Genomic DNA, 18,081 nt, shown 5'->3' with positions numbered 1-18,081 from the left:
ATGGCACAGTAAAGAATTAAACCCTAAAGCTATTATGTGTTCCCATGGAAGTTCAGTGCTTTGTTACTTATAAACAGTTCCATTTTACCATCTCAGTAAGCTTAGCTGGAGCTGAAGGCCCTGCACATAAAAGAAACCATAGGATCTTCACAGTGATTACTACAAGTCTCAACTGGGCTCTTCACATCTAGAGAAAACAGAAAGACAAATCTTGTTCTAAGGCAAATTGCTACATAGATCTACATGGACAACATCTGGTTTGGGTAGCCTGGGCCTCCTTCAACTTTTCTTTCCTGCAAACTATGCTTCCCTTTGAAGCAACAGTCAGGCTTTGGCCCTAGCTGCTGGTTTGGCTTAATATTACTTTTCCTCCTTAACACAAACAACAGCAAAACCACTGTTGTTTATAGTGCAAAAATTGCCTTAGAAGAAAAAACAATCTGATCCAAGTGATTCAAGTGTTATGAGAAACAAAAACGGCTAGACAATCACATTCTTTTGGAAAAGAGGTTCTGGGAAACTGAGTTTGCTACCTGGGACTGAATGCAGCCTCTTCTCCTTTACCCAGAAAAGGGATGTGAGTAAGTATGGGTAAAGAAGGAAACTGGGAGCCATCTGCATGCCAGAGCAGGACCTGTTAGAGAATTTGTCTTCTTCCTGGAAAGTCATCCAGGACAGGGCTGTGTCTTTTATCCTTCAGTGATACAGGGCTAAGGTCTTAGAATATGGTATTGGCTCAAACAGTTGAGTGGATAAACAATATATACTCATTTCCTTGATTTTTTTTCCTTTTACTATTCCAACACATTCTGACTCTCTGAGGATCTACTCTTATATTATGGAGAGGTGACAGGAGTCACATTCTTGTAGTGAAATGAGTGGGTGTAACACCCATGGAGTGCACAGCACTGCTCTATGGAGTGCACAGCACAGCTCTATGGAGTGCACAGCACTGCACTGGACGTTTGCTTCAGCTGCAACATCCACTATTTAGCAAACAGCTCTGGCTCTGTGAAAGAATACAGGTATTGTGAACACTATTGTAATGCTTTACTATCCCATTGTGAATTTTCTTTCTTAAACATGGAGGTTGGTCTCTCTCTTTCTTCCTCCCTCCTTTGTTTTGGTATTGGCCCTTTGTGTTCATTTTATTATGTTTTCAAACTACATTTTGAGATTAGAATACCTTTGTAAATAGAAATCAGAAAAACAGAACGTATCAATGCTAATTGGGAGAACAAGGTAACCAGGTGAATGTTTGACAAGCAAGTTCTCCCACAGTCTTCCAAGGTGCTTCAAGGGCTGCTGTTCCTTCCTGACCTAACAATAGTGTAAAGCGAGTTTTATAAGCAAATATATTGTGTTTGGTAGAATTAACATCAGCCTACTCCTTGCCAATTTCAAGTTTGCTATGTTTGGGTTATTGGGGCTTTGTTGTTGTTGTTATTTTTCAACTAAGAGTTGGAAGTTTTAAGATAACCCACATTGCACTTAATTTAAGGAATCAAGATAAATAAGTACTATATTGGGCTGGAGAGATGGCTCAGAGGTTAAGAGCACTGACTTTTCTTCCAGAGATCCTGAGCTCAATTCCCAGCAACCACATGGTGGCTCACAACCCTCTATAATGAGATCTGGTGCCCTCTCTGGTCCGTAGGCACACATGCAGATAGAACACTGTATACATAATAAATAAATAAATAAATAAATCTTTTTTAAAAAAGTACTATATCTTATATTTCAAAACCTTATTTCAAAAATTACATTTTAATTGAATTTTCTAATTCAAAGAAAATACCAACTTATTTTAGGATTCCTATTTAATTAGAAGGGCTCTGGCAACCTTAACCACAGAAGCTCTAGGTGTGTCCTAAGGGCTGACTTACATGGTATGGTGAGTACATCTATCCAGGAGCACAAGGATGCACAGTGCTGGGACTGCTCTACAATGCACACACACACACACTGTAGCGGGTTACAACAATACAATCTGTCAAGTGCTGGGAATATCACTTGTCCTGGATGTGCATATGCTATAGTGAGAGGGTCAGAAACCACAAACATCTATATGCTCTACTTCTGTGTCTCAGGTAGAGGTTACATTTTCTTAAGATCTCTAAGTAACAACAGCTAAGACTCTGTTGGAATTCAAGTGTATAAGTAATGACAGGGAATGTCTTTCTAAGATGTATTTATCAAATCATAATTAAATCTTTTTGAAGGACATATGTCTTCAAAACATTTAAAAATTTTATTTTCAAAAAAATGTTAAGAGCAGTAAATGTGTAACCTAATTTTTGTTTATAGTTCTCATGGAACTTTCAAATAATTTTGTAGCATGTATAAAGCGTTACTAAAAATTATCATGTGGATGTCCCCAAATAACAATAAAAGTAAATATTTCATTAAAATTATTGAACATGTATTTTCAAATACAGAACATAATTTGGCTTAATAATTATATTTACAATACGTAAATTTAAGCAGTAAGCAAAAATTTCTAACCTCTAAGGAATCATTAAGAATATAAAAAGTATGTGGAGTCAAATAAATTAAATATTACTGAACATGTTAAATAGAAAGTATTTATTCACTAAATTATTAACATGATTTTTCTTAGACAAATTTGTCAGGGCATATGGTACTATACATGAATAAAATACAAAGAATACTAATGTAATATGATATGTTACAACATGTTGCATATATTTGGTTATATAACCTTATATGATAAATAGCATCTATGGATCTGTTTTATAATTCTATTAACTGTACTTTATATTAACTATTTATATGTTTACTTTTTCTTAAAAATTTTGTTTCACACTTATTCATCTGTGTGTGTGTGTCTATGTGTGTTTGGATGTCAAAAGACAGTTTGTGGGACTTGGTTCTGTCCTTCCATTATGTGGGATCCAGGGATGGAACACAGGGTGCCACACTTGGCAGTAAGTGGCCTTACTTTTTAATTAAAGATCACTTTATGGTAAACATATTTGAGTAAACATTTGTAGTACTCCAAGGAACCAAATGGACATTTTCAAATATTTAGAAAATGTATCAATTAGTCATTTAAAATTTCTAAATTTAAACTATTAAAAGTAAGTCACTATAAGAATACTGTAAGAAAAATTCATGGTATAAAGGAGGTAGTGCATACACACACATGTGCATATATGTTACTCCTTACTAATCAAATTTTGAAAAAGGTTTTAACTTAATTTTCAAAATATTTCTAAAAAAACTAGAATGGTATAATGTATTCAGACCACATACAGTAACACAAGTTTAAGATCAAGCTTTGTATAAATGATACTTTATTTCCCCACATGCTTTATAATTCACACATACCAGCTTGTGGCAGTTCTTTTCCTATTCCTATTTAACAAGACCTTACAAAAGGCTAGTCTTTAAAGACTAACAAGAATGATATCTGTAACCACAAATATGATAAACATGCATAACAGGATAGCTTATAATCTAATATGAATAGGTACATCATAAATAACTTCAAACACATAAGATTCTAAATAAAATGATAAACCTTAATTTAAAAAATGGAATGTGATGAAGATGACTGAGCTGAGATGAAACTTGCTAGGAATGGCCCACTCACAGATGCATGCATACCCACCCTTCAGTTTGTGAGACAGAGATGAGAGAGCAGAGGCAGGCCCAGCTACACCAAAAGTTTTGTAAATGCGCTCACGAGAAGCAAGGTTGCGAGATGGAGATTCTACAGTGGAAAACATTGGCAAAGAAGCAGCACAGATTCAATGGAAAAAAAGCTTACAGAGAACACAAGCAAAAACAAAGCATTTCAAACGGTCTGCATTATACACTTACTTAAAACTATTCTAAGATTTTCAAAAGGTTTATATAAAGCTTAGATTTCAAAAAGCGGTCAAATTAATGCGTTTATATGAACTGTATGTATAGTATATCCAAATGTGTTATGAGTAAGGCTTATAGATCTCCGAGATCAAATTTGAGCATTTCTATTTAGACTAGTAATGCTTTAGTTTATTAAGTTTCTGTGCTTGTTTACCTGTAAATAAGGGTTTATACATAGAAATAATGGTGGTAGAGAAAGAAATGTTATTTGTAGTCTAACTGTTGCCTTCTGGTTTTCTGAACAGATTCATTATTATGATTTCCCAAGTACAGATATCAAAATAGCCCCATTTTGATGTCTGCATTTGCTACTTTTCTGAAGGCCAACCCTAGTATATAGCATTTGTTTTATAGATTATTTATCTAAGATCTTAAATATTGTTGGCAAGTCTTACAACACAAATAAAGCAATTTAAAACTCATTGGGAAATGTTAGACATTTTACTGACTTTTCATGCAAAACTGAATGTGTATGCAATATTAAATCATATAAACTTTAAAGCAGAATAAGCTAAAGAGAATCTGAATTACGCCCCCCGCCCCAACACATTTCGGCCATGGCAATTAAAATTAATCAGTAGCTCTGAAATAAACTTTGACAACTTTCAAAAGCATTTTTGAAAATAAAAATCTAGAGGGGCTAGGGAAATGGTCCAGTGGGTGTGCTGATATGCAGGCATGAGTCCCTGACTTTGCATCCCTAGCACCAGCGCAAAAGCTGGATGTGGGAACAAGACCTTAAGGCCAGCGCCAAGATGATGGGGGCTGGGAGACCCCGGGCATCACTGGACAGCTGGCCTAGACAAAGCAGCAAGCTAACCGCTCAGTGAGAGACCCTGTCTGAAACAGAGGAAGGTAGACAGCCACAGAAGACGACACACAACAAAGACTTCTGGCCTCTACAACTGGCTGGGCATGTATATCTGCACACACATATGCACCTACAAACAACAGACATATATACACATGCCTATACAAAGAAAATAACCTACATATAACCTATCTTTCTATAACAATATGAGTGATATTTTTGACTGATTTATTCATATAGCTGATTTTAAAAATGCATGACTTACAAATTAAATCAAAACAACTCAGTGAAAGATACTGAGTTTTCTGTATCAGTGACTAGTCTAGGCATGGAAAAGACAATGATGAAAAAAAGTCCTCACTCTTATGGCACTTGTGTTGTGTGAAAGCTGAAACAGAAGAAAACATAAAGCTAGGTATCAAGAAACTTGGGAGTCATTAGCATATAATGCTGCTATCAGTCCAGCACTAGATAAGACCACTTAGGGGGCTGAACCCACAGGTGCAAAACCATGGATACTTGTGGGAAGGATACAAGAAGAAGAATAGAAATGAGTACTCAGTAAGAGAACATATTCAACAGGCAAATGAATACGCTTTTAGGAGGAGTGCAAAGTTCAAGGACTGTCAAAGCTCACACAAACCAGAGAACTCCCAGTGGCTCAGGAGGAAACAGTCTTATAAGGAAGAAGGGGTGGGGTGAGAAAGCCAAAGAATACCTATTAAATAGAAATTCCCTTGTAAGACAAACCCCGGTAAAACATCCTTTTTTGGGGAAGGGGAGACAAGGTTTCTCTGTAGCTTTGGTCCCTGTCCAAACTAGCTCTTGTAGACCAGGCTGGCCTTGAATTCACAGAGATCCACCTGCCTCTGCCTCCCTAATCCTGGGACTAAAGGCGTGTGCCACCACCGCCTGGTCACATAAAACTTTCTTAAAATCATTTCAAGTGTTTGACATCCTCTATCTGACGACCATGTGAAGACGGACACTAAAAAGAAATACTCAGAATTGAGTATAATAAATGGTTATTTATTTAGGGGTAGACTCACAGATCACAGTCCTCTGCTCAAACTGGAAACAGCAACCAAATCCTGGAGACGGAAGAGAGGGCTACTGTGCACTTATATGGGCCTATATTGTTTAAAAGGCCACGCCCAAGTAGGTTAGAGGTAACTTAAAGGCTATTGGCTGTAGGAATTTCACAGCACATCCTCCTTTTGTTTAAATAAGAAAGTTCTAAGCCTAATTCAAAATTATATACAATAAGAATATCAGGTATAAAAATTAGAATTACAACCAGCACAAACAATATCAAGCAAGAAACATGTGATAAATGCTTCAATAATTATCCTAAGGAGTTTAAGTCTTGTATTGTAAATAACTTGGCAAAGTCATGAGAGCAAAGTAACTACAACTATCTAGTCTTCAACACCACTGAAGACCAGAGAAGGAAAATAATATTAACTTGAGTAAGCAGGAAGTGCAATTAAGCAACTTCCAAAATGTCCAACAAATGAGGACAATGACCTCAAAATGTAAACAATGTATAAGTATCTTGATCAGAAGGTATGGTAGGAATTCCTACAGCCAGTAGCCTTTAAGTTGCCTGCCTACTTGGGTGTGGCCTCTTATAATATAAATGCTGATGTAGGTGCGGTTGGCCTCTCTTCCTTCTGTGGGGATTTGGTTGCTGTTTCCCATTCCATCAGAGGACTGTGATCTATGAAGCTACCCCTAAATAACCTTTTATTATACTCAATTCTGAGCTAGTGTGGGATTTCTTTTTAGTCTGCCTCCAACCACGTGTCATTTAGAGTAAATAAGAAGTCTGAAGAATACTGTTAATGACTGAAGACATTAGACTGTGACTAGAGCAAGGCCGTTTCTGTCCACGAAGGCAAGGTTAATGGGGGAAAAAAAGACACTTGATAAGAATAAAATAAATTATGAGGATTAAAAAAATTTAACTCTATGGGTGAAACAACAATTACCTGATTCATTTCTTAACATTATTTCCTTTTTTAAAACCAAATATTTAACCAATGACAGTAACAAAAATTCAATTAAAAAAAATCAAGGTTTTCTCCAGTGCCCACCTGAAGCTAATGCTATCTGTTCCATGTAAAAGTCCCTCAAACACCATGCCTCTGTGGGTGTCACTTTGTTTTTAATCCTGAGAATCATACTCACTTTAATATAAAATTTACCCTTAAAACAACATGATTTTCACTAACATGCCATTAGTTCTTTCTTTGCTTTGAATCCCAAGGATCAAGTTTCCTGATCATTTTACTTATTGTCACAAAAACCAAGCTTTAAAATTATTATTTGGTATTTAGGATAAGCAAATAGTAAGACCTTCATATTTCAGTAAGTAAAGCATTCTAAAAACTTGTGGTTTTACTATGAAGGTATGGCCCCCGGGGCATTGCTGAGACTATAAACTCAAAGAATCAAGATATCTGTCGCCCTCTTTTGGCAAGCATACAAACTGCTATTCTCAGAATAGATGTCATAAACTATTGTTTGAAAGGAGAAAATTGGGAGCTGGGTGAGGGGGCAGGAGAAGGGAGGGCAGAAGATGGGGGGGGGGCATAAGGGAATGGGAAAGGACAAGAGGGTGAGAAAAGAAAGAGATATCGTGAGTGACCGAGGGAGCCATTATGGGGCTAGCGAGAAACCTGGCACTAAGAAAATTCCCAGGAATCTATAAGGATGACCCCAGCTAAGATCCTAAGCAATAGTGGAAAGGGTGCCTGAATTGGCCTTCTCCTGTGATCAGATTGATGACTACCTTAATTGTCACCATAGAACCTTCATCCAGCAACTGAAGGAAGCAGATGCAGAGATCCACAGCTAAGCCCTGGGCCGAGATCCCAGAATCCAGTTGAAGAGAGTTGTGATAATATGAGCAAAGCGGTTAAGACCATGATGGGGACACTCACAGAAACACCCGACCTGAGCTAGTGGGAGCTCACTGACTGGACTGACAGTTGGGGAGTCTGCAAAGGACCAAACTAGGCCTTCTAAATGTGGGTGACAGTTGTATGGCTGGGGCAGTCTGTGGGGCCACTGGCAGTGGGAAAAGAACTTATCCCGAGTGCTTGAACTGGCTTTTTGGAGCCCATTTTCTAAAAAGGGATACCTTGCTCAGCATAGACACAGGTGGCGGGGAGGCTTGGTCTTGCCTCAAAGTGATATGCCAGACTTCACATCCAGAATTTTCACTATCAGAAATAAGTAGTCCATGAGAGAACTATGATAACATAATGACTCTTCATAGATTCTTACAGAAAATCCTGTAAGTGTCATAGCTCAACAGTGTCATACATATGAAGTAAAAATCGGGTTGAGCACTTATTTTAGAAAAAGATAAATGCATTATTAAATTCATTTTTGCATTCAATTTTCAAATTTTCTATTATTTGCCATCATTAAACTGTTACATTATCAATGAAATTTTAGGGTCCTGTTAGACAGTACTAAGAGAACTGAAAAATATTAGGAAGAACAATATGATGGAAATTAAACTGAATGAGCAGTTCAGGAGGGTAGGTTATCTAATCACACCGCATACATTATTACTAGCAATGCCAAGAGAGGAATAAAAAATAGTGATAGGGTTCTTGAGGAATATTCCATAAGATACTACAAAAAACAAGAGATAATGCTTTTGCTTTCAATGCTGTCTACCTCTCAATTCCGAGGTTTTTAGAGACATAATATTTTGTCTTATTAAAATTAGTAGACATAATTCTAGAAGATGAATTTACAAAAAACTTTAAAATGTTTTTAAAATGATCTTACAATAATGCTCAAATTTTGGTGTTGGCCTGGCAGCTTATATTCATGTATGCACAGTTGTTTAAAATGTAGGACAGGAATCATCTAATTCTTCAAAGCCTTCACAGTGATAACAACATGGGTCAATAAAGATACCGTTGCTGAGTTTCTTCATTCAATTTAATTCCTATTGACTGTATATTTCTACTTTGTGAATAGAATTTTGGATATTTTTGACATCACAGGCTCCTATAAACAAGCAGCAAATGGTCAGGTCTAAACTATACAGTTCATAATTCCAGAAATCACATTACTATTTTAGGAATGTAATATTATATTCACAGTTGTCCTTCAGATTAGCCCACTGGAATCACATTCCTAGAGCACTTATTATTTTTCCAAACTCTGTGATTTTGAAGTAACTAATGCAGAACAGTAAAGAAACTGTGGACAAGTTGTAATGCATGACAGAATAATAAAAATTAAAAAACTGAAAAATCTTAGGCTCAAACATTTTTCTCACATTCCAACATAGGTACACACATACAAGAGAAATTGTTGTTTTTTTCTTCTATAACAGTAATTTAAGAAAAGAGTAATAGCAGCCTGGCAGTGGTGGCACACGTCTTTAATCCCAGCACTCAGGAGGCAGAGGCAGGTGGATCTCTGTGTGTTTGAGGTCAACTTGGTCTACAGAGCAAGTTCTAGGACAGTCAAGGACTACGCACAGAAACCTTGTCTTGAAAAATAAAACTAAACAAATAAATAGAAGAGAGTAATAGCATAATATCTAGAATAACTTTGTAAGAAACTTTTAGTGACTGTCTGTGGGTTTACAGCTCGATCCCACTTATCTCCCCACCTCCTCGCATCCGCCTGCTACCCTTGTAACCTCCCCAACAAATCAAAACCAAATTTAAAACAAAAACCCAAATTAAACAAAACAAAGAAACAAACAAAAACAAAAAGAGAAGAATCTTGTGGAAGCTGTAGTGTGGTCCTTGAGTCACTCAGTGCACCCTTTAGTCCATCTTTACTTGCAAGTGTTCAATGTCACAAGTCAAATAAAATAAAATAATTCTGTCATGGAAGAAGTTAGCAAAATGTCTCTTATGGAACCATGAGGCCTTGGGTTTAGATCCCCAGCTGTGGTACTTATCTCAGACCCAGCTCTGAGAATGCCTCGAGCCAATCAGTGAGTAGATCCTGGCTCAGTGAGAGACCCTGTCTCAAAAAGCAAGTAGAGCCACCTAAAGTTGTCCTTTAGCCTACACACACACACACACACACACACACACACACACACACACACACACAACACACACGCACAAACGCACACACATACACACGCATACATAAAAACCACACACCTACAAAAATTATTAAATTATGCCAGTGGTCATATCAGAGGAGCAACAGGAGGCAAATGAAGTCTAGGAAGTTGGCCCACCAGGAAGTAAGGCTTTACTGGATGAATCTTGGACAGGCATGGCCCCAAGACCCTCCCCGTCAGAATGTCTCTTGCTTCTGCTGTGGCTTTGCATGTTAGCATTTTTCTCTAATATCTGGCATGGTGTGAATCATGTAATGTGACTGTCTCATGGAAATACCCTGTTTGACTGGGCATTTTTACCTTTGGATTATAATGAAGATGATTTTTTTCTTAAGCTGCACTATTGAACTGGAGCAATGATTTCATACAATAATAATGTTAGCTTAAATAGGATTTTTGATGACTGAGGGTCTTTAATATATATAGTAAGGGATTATCATAGAGGTTGGCTTAGTGGGAAAACTGATATAGGTAAAAGCAAGATATGACGTTGTCACTGCCCCAATATAGCAGGGGCTGCAGAGGATAGAAAATAAGAACAAGGAAATATCACACAGTTTCTCTTGAGGAGCCTTGTAGACTGTGGCTTAGGTTAATGATTAAGAAAAGCAACTGAGTCCCAGAAGCTCAACTAGTTCAAGTTATTTTAATGTTAATGTGGAAAGATGTGTTCACTGTTTTTGGTGTGCATCATAGTTCAAATAAAGCTTTAAATAATGACTTAAGGTTAGGTAAAGATGTTTTTGCTAATGGCTTTAAGGTAGGAAATCTTTAAAAATAATTTTAAAAGGCATAATGGCTGAGCAAGGGACTCGTTGCAGTCAGGGAACAAAAACAGTGGCAGCCTGGCTATTACTGGATGACGTCCCTTTCTTGTAAGATGTGCTTGTGATCAAGGGTGATGATGAATTCCTTGTATCCATTTCTGCCCTCAGCTTCCTAATATAAAATACATTGATGAATGGATATGCATCCTGAGGATTTAAAGTAGCTGACTAATTGTTTTTCATTTATAAAAGTTTAGAGTTGTGATTCCTTTAAGATTTCTTATAAGATTACCTTTTGAGACAAATAGTAAAGTGATTGATCCTTTCTTTGTAACTGTAAAATGCAGCTTGCCAGCAAATGAACTTGCTGAGAAAAACATCTTGCTTGCTTACACTCTGTTAAATCAATAACAAGTGATTGGGTATGAATGTATTTGGGTTCTCAGGACAACTTGTTTTTCGCCTGTAACATGTAAACTGTTTAATCATGTACAGGATATGGAAAATATGCTGTTTTTTTACTTGCATTCATTGTAATCATTCACTTGAAGTAGAATGCAACCACATTGTAATTTTTATACTGCTTGAAAATTTTGCTGGAATGTAAGCTGTAATGGGAAAAATAAAGTTAGAAAGAAGACATCAAGAGAGACAAGAGGGATACATCTGGATTGACAAAAAAATAAGGAGAGCAGAGAAAGAAGATGATAGAGAGACCCTAAACATGTCTGTGGGTTTCCCCCTTTTCACCTCACCAGTCCCAGGGAGTTAACTTTAGCCGCCTTCTCCAGCAACAGAGAATTAAGATTAGCCCCTCTGTCCAGATCCAGAGAGTTAAGTTTGCCTCCCTCCCCAGCCCCAGAGAGTTAAGTTTAGACCCCCTATCTAGTCCCAGAAAGTTAAGGTTATCCCCCCTCTCTGGTCTCAGAAAGTTAAGGTTAGCCCCCCTCTTCAGGCCCGGGGAGTTAAGGTTAGGCTCTCTCAGAGAGTTAAGTCTTAAGCTCTCAGATAGAAAATCAAGTTGTGGATTATTCTGTTGACTCTGTGGCTTCTTCCTCAATCCCTGAGCTGCTAAAGGCTGGTCCTCACAGCAGCAGTAAAATTAATTTAATGGCTCTGTCTGCCCTTCTTCTGGAGAGGCAGCTCTGCCTCTCTCCCTTCTCCCCTTTCCCCTTCTTTCTCTCTTTCTCTCTTCTGTCTCCCCCCTCCCATCTACATAACTCCTTACTCTTATGTTTTCCCAATACCCACTAAATAAACTCTATACCCAAGTTAAAAAACAGATTGTGTACTACTTCTGAAGATGATGCTGGAGATAAAGCATGCACTTGACATCAGTAGAAATGGACGGAAATGCTGGCATCACTATTTTAGTATGCAGCCTTCTGGGAAAATCCTTTATTCATTCTCTACTTGTAAACTGGAGAAAGTATGATTTGAGATGAGGATGCATTAATGTGCTGAAATATGATGTTTACTACATAGTGCTACTATCAGTACAGGCAAAATTGGTTAATATGAGCATTGACAAATAACACTTTATTAACATAAAACTATAAGACAATCCTCATTTGGTAAGTGAGAACAAGGAAGTTTGGTTTAATATAACCCTGTGTATAACAAGATAAAATATTGGTGGGATGCATGCCAATAAAGTCCTGGTCTTAATGAATACCTGTTACACTGACTTTCCTAACATATGAGAAAATAGGAATAGTTTTTGAAATAATTTTTAAGATTTATTTATGTATTTTAAGCACATGAGTGCTCTAATTGGATGTATGAATGTATTATGGAGGAGGGTATCAGACAGAAGAGGGCATCAAAACCCTTTATAGATGGTTGTGAGTCACCATGTGGATGCTGGGAATTGAACTCATGACTTCTGGAAGAGTAGCCAATGCCTTAACCACTGAGCAATCTCTCCAGCCCAGTTTTCAAAATGTTAAACTATATTTAAGTCCCATATTTCTTTAATGTTATGATAGAGAGACTTAGGTTTTCTGTAATTTGGAAGACAGAGTTCAGGGATACTCTGCTGAGACTGAAGATTTGAAAATGATCTAAGAACCTCCTCGAACTCCTGGGGTAAAGCCAAGTAATGATTCAGAACAGGTCAGAAGACAGGCCTAGTCCACAGGTGTGCTGTAAGGCAGAGGTCAGGAACTGGTGGTGCACAGAAACACGAACTGAGTGAGAATACAATGACATGAAACACGGGGAGCCATAATGTAGCTAGAAAATCAATTCATTGTGATCTTTCTATTGCATGGGGAGACACATAAAAGACAAGTGCTCTATCATCAAGAAAAACTCAACCCTCAAACTATGAAAATCAAATTTTAATGAATTTAAATTTTTTTTAATAAGAATTGTTGGTCTGAGTGTATTGTTTCTCTTCCTTTTCCCTTTTAGAACATCCTGCAACTAGAGCATATTTAATTCTAAAACATCCATTGCTTCATAAAAATTGTAAGTCAAGACTGAGTCTTCACTTTTTTTTTTCATTCTTCTGAAACACTGCTTATCACCAATGGAAAAGGGCATCTCACACTAGTCTGTTTCCTTGAGTCTTAAGAGATAATACATGGGAATAGACACGTCAGTAAGGGAGAGAGTGATATCAACCACATGTACAAACTGCCTGTATTAAACATGCCTATCACATAATATAAACCCATTAAGGTTCACATTCTTGTATATTCTTTTTTTTCTTGTTTTTTTCTCTTTTTTTAAATTTTTTTCTCTTGTATATTCTTTAACTCACGCTGATAATACCACAACAACAAGCAATATAATTTGCTACATAGGATCTCCAGTATTCTCGTCAGCAACCCTAACAACAGTTGCCAAAATCTTGTAAAATAGTACTTTAGTCTTAAATGTGAATGTACTGTAAGCGAAGAGGTCAGGCATTTAAAACCCTACAATGGGTCTGTAAATTGAGGCACAGGCAACAATCAAAAGTTGAATTTCAGGTAAATAAGGAAAAGAAAAAAAAAAGGCTAGGAAGTGAGGCTTGCATAGAGTATTTTAGTCAGTGTGTTTATCTGGACAACAAGAGCATCTGAATGACAAAAGAACCTATTGTCACAGAGCAGTTTATTTACGAGGGAAGGCTCAGAAAACTTTTAAGAGAAGTGAAAACTCAGTTCAGTGTGATGAACTGACTATCTTTTAAGCCAGTGTAGGCCAAAGGGCTAGCGACCCTAGACAGTGAAACTGTGATCAATATAATGGATGAGGAACAAAGGACAAAAGAGGTGAGGAAATGATAAAGAAAATTTGGAAATCCAAGTTGCTATACAGTTTATGAATACCAAATTCATGTAGAAGAAACAGACATGCATCTCCCCTTTCTCCACAAATGCCACAGTGAAATAGTTTTATTCTTTTTGGTCATGTACCAAATAACAAAAATTCAATGAACATTATCACTATAACTAATGCTTACCAAAGCCATGCATATTAAAAAATAAAACGTGAAATAAAAAATTCTTTCTTATCATGTTTTATAGTATGAATTTGCTATAGTTAGAATATAAAGAACAATGGTTAGATTTAATAACTCCATGTAATTTAAAAATAATTGAAAACAAATGTCTTAGCTCTGGATAGTTTAAATATTTCAAAAATAGGGGAGGGATAATATCTAATTAATAAACCAGTCAGGAGAGTTTATAACAAATAGACTGATCAATAACTCAGACAAAAGCTTCAGAAATGCTTGATGAGGCAAGTAAGGCTGACAGACTTACTCTGAAGCTGAGGCTGCTGGAAGGAAAGGGGCTGTCCGAACACAAATGGGCTGTGGACTAGGGAAGAGGGAGGTTTTGCAGCTTGATCAAAGATGGAAGGAGCTGGGAGATTGGGCCGTGACTGAATGGAATTCAATATGGCACTCAGTTGATCACCTGCAGTGGGCAAAACAGTCAAAACTACAACTTGTTACTCATTAACATCCAAAATGGCAAAGTAAATGGTGCTTTATGACAGTCAGGCAAATTGAACAGTAAATAAGGCTATGCCACTTCAGAAAAGGGAAAGCTGGTGATCACTGTCCTCAAATAAGGGATCTGATTCTACGTGCTGGTTGCTTTTGAGGTTTTCACTGGACATACTCCACCAGTCTTATATAGTAGTCCACAGAAACAAATCCACCTAAAAACCATATATTACTTTCCCCATTATTTATGACCGAATAAAGGATCTGAGGGATATACGTAAGTTCATTCAACATTGTGTTGGTGGGAGTAAAGAAATGAAGATGCTAGGTATGGTAAAAAGGTATTTATTCCATGGTTCTCAGTAAGGACTAATGCCACCCTGCCTAACTTGTACTACATGCAGAAATAAGTACTGCATAACTTCACTTCCATATATACCATGTATTCTTAATAGGGACAAAGTATATTTTCCACTCAGCAATACAACTGTATCATAGCAATGAGTTAATACTTTCATTTAAAAACGATTACTGCTAAGAAAATTGTATTTTTGTAAAAGCAGGAATTATTTTGCTTAGAGAGATAATTTTGTAATTCTTATAATATAAATATGAAAGAGTTACCTAATTTGATTGATATTATCCTTATAATTAAATTTGAAGATTAATAAAATAGCTTAAGACAAAAATAATGCAATTATAAAAAAGCAATTTGTGAAAATATATGCTGTAGTTTACATGATGCTGAAGAGGGGATGCCTCATATTCAGACAGGTCAAAGCAGAATCTGACAGTACATTACGAGCTATAGTTACTAAATATAAGTGGAAAATCTGACCTGAGCTGCCAAGTGACACAAATTTATATGGAATTATGTATTTAAGTTACACAAGTACTGATTTCTTTTAAATAAACACTTTAGATTCCAGAAAATATTTTATAGTTTATAAAGCACTATATAAATTGTTGTTCTAAATAAAAATACTTTTTGTAAATAATTTCTTAATCTTGGGTAGTATAGAAGCCAAGAGAAAATGAGAACATTTGTTAAGTTAAACAGTAGTTAGACATAGTTCATCAAACTATTTAACTTTCTCAATATAAATAACAAGTCCTAAATGTATGCTATTTTTAAACAATATTTACAAAAGCACTTTAAGAGCATTTTTGATTTCCATTTAATAAATGCTTACAGCAATGCCTGTATTTCTTAAAAATTAATTTTATTTTCCGATGCTTTACTAAATAAAGACTGACTTACAGTGGCAGCAGTCAGCAGAGTGACAGCAACACTCTCGGGGGAAAGCATACATTTGAACAAAACATGGCTTTAGCACACTTTATTCTATATGACCAGTGGCAGTAAGGAGAACGCTTGAGTCTTCATTTAAGAACTGAAGCTAATAGAGAAAGGGAACATAAAGTGCACACTACCCACACCTTCTCTGTGATATGGAGAATGAGCCTAGGGCAACAGACATCAGCGTGAGGGGAAGCACGCAGCAGGTGAGGCTGAGAGAGCAAAGGAAGCCTGTCGGCATGGGTGAGGCTAAGTACAAAAGTGGCTTCATTTTACATTAATCATTTCTAATACGGCAAAATAATTTTGCATTTTTCAATAACTCTAAGTCAGGTACATTCACACTGTATGTGTTCCTAGAAATGAACCCCTAGGAAAAAAAATTCTTTTTTTTTTTTTTTTGAGAGGGTCTTGTTATTTACGTAACCTCCCTGGATTTCAAATCAACTTTACAATCTAGGCTGGCCTCCTGCCCCTGCCTATGCAGAGACTGCTGGACTAAGACATTACATCTGTTAAACTAACTCCGCGTCAAGAACCTTCACTGTGCCGTACATCATTCAGTGCTTTGCTACTGTCTCACAATACTGAACATTTTCAAGGAATCCAGATTAGGTGCATTAGAAAGAACCTATCTGAATTTACCCAGAAAGGCAATTTTGGATAAACTTCAGAAGTAAATTATCCCAGCAGAACTGTTTAGATTTTCTATGATGTTGACCTGTTCATTAATGCATATAAAACATCTGTTATAAACACATTTTATATTCAAATGCTTTAGCCTTTCCTGTTTTGCTGCTTTCTAGTTCATTATACAGACCATGTTCAAATGCATTATTTTATATAACTGTAATTTAACATATCCAGGTTAGAGATTTAAAACCACATATATTTATGAAGCCCACATATAACACTGCTAAGATAAAATTTTAATGGACTGATTAGGAAAATTTTTTGTTGCTCATTTACATTACTCTCCAATAACAGGTCACATTATTTACTAGATGTAGTGATTCAGATCTTCACAATACAAGGTCAGAATGAGTGCCTTTGAAACAGAAACAATGTAAGATCTCCAGTAAACATAAGCTGAAAGTGGCATAAAACAATCTATTGTGAAAAAGAACACCTTTTAAACATTTTGAGTGTTAGCTTTGTATGTATAATTTTAATTTAATGAGGCTATGTGGGAAGAAAAAAATGAGAAAAAGTAACGAAAACTTACTGAAGTCATAAGGAAAAGACTCACTCAGACGCCTACCTTTATTATTTCCGAGGCCATAATCAAATCCTTGGGCACTGCAAGTTGCCCCTTTATTAAAAGCTTGTACTGAGAAAGGGCTTGGAGGAGGAGTTTGAGAATTCTGATCCAGAAGAACTTGTTCTACAATAAAAGTCACAGCTACCAAGTTAATTTTGTATATGTTATTCCCTATTCATATGTCAGAGAAAATTCCAATAGTTTATTATGGTTTAATTTAATGTGACCCCCCCCCCCCCAGGCAGAGCTAAGTCTAGCTCTGAATCAGATCAGCTAGCAGTTCAAACAATATAACAAATTTTGCTTTTGTTAATCAAATAAAGATAGAAATTTAAAAACTGGATCTTGCTCTTAAGTGGTATGTATATTACTGAGTATATTTCTGGATAAGTAAATCTTACAGCAAACAATTTATACAAGGGCATTTAAAAATAAGTTGGACACTATATCAGGAATAAAGATTATCTATCTATCTATCTATCTATCTATCTATCTATCTATCTATCTATCTACCTATCTATCTACCTATCTATCATCTATCTATCGATCGATCTATCGATCTATCTATGCCTTCCACAAGTCTACTTACTTTGATATGCTAATTATGGTGTTTACTAATTAGTTCACAATTATTGAACTTTGTAACGGCACACTGGGAATATAAGGATTGCAGCCTTGTATCTGTCACAAGAGACTCTCCATCTTGGTAAGACATTGAAAGATATTTTGTCACCATCAGAATAAACAGAGAGGGACAAAAAGGGAAATCTTAGTGAGATCAATGTTGAAAGCTAAAGCTGAAAGCTAACATTAACAACAAATAGGACTCTGCACCAGAAATGCTGAGCATTTATTCAACATTCCTTTCTTGAGAGAAAATTCAGCTAGAAGAGGTTTCCTCACACCATTCTGCAACTGGTTGAAAACTGAACTTGCAGCTCATGGTAGGAGAAAAATTCAGGTCCATACTTGTACTCAAGAATAAG

At 36.4% G+C, this 18,081-nt stretch overlaps 1 protein-coding gene across 14 annotated transcripts in view; it reads right to left on the bottom strand.

The window, feature by feature from the left end:
* The window catches only part of Mycbp2 (MYC binding protein 2), a 233,109-nt gene that overhangs the window by 47,976 nt on the left and 167,052 nt on the right, over nucleotides 1–18,081 (bottom strand). For 10 of the 14 annotated variants that reach the window (XR_005283020.1, XM_038310598.1, XM_038310599.1 and 7 more), the window contains 2 exons: nucleotides 17,096–17,218; nucleotides 14,347–14,526 (listed from right to left, as the gene is read on the bottom strand). Coding sequence is in view for 13 of the 14 variants with exons in the window: in XM_038310598.1 (XP_038166526.1) it covers nucleotides 14,347–14,526; nucleotides 17,096–17,218 (303 nt within the window). In the remaining variant the exon portion in view is untranslated. The remainder of the gene's footprint in view (nucleotides 1–14,346; nucleotides 14,527–17,095; nucleotides 17,219–18,081) is intronic. The other 4 variants (XM_038310601.1, XM_038310602.1, XM_038310607.1 and 1 more) reach the window with 2 other exon arrangements.

The sequence above is a fragment of the Arvicola amphibius genome, chromosome 13, assembly GCF_903992535.2.
Source record: "Arvicola amphibius chromosome 13, mArvAmp1.2, whole genome shotgun sequence".
In the NCBI taxonomy this organism is placed as follows: domain Eukaryota; kingdom Metazoa; phylum Chordata; class Mammalia; order Rodentia; family Cricetidae; genus Arvicola; species Arvicola amphibius.
Note: the sequence above shows the minus strand (reverse complement) of the source record. Positions and strands in the feature narration are given on the sequence as shown.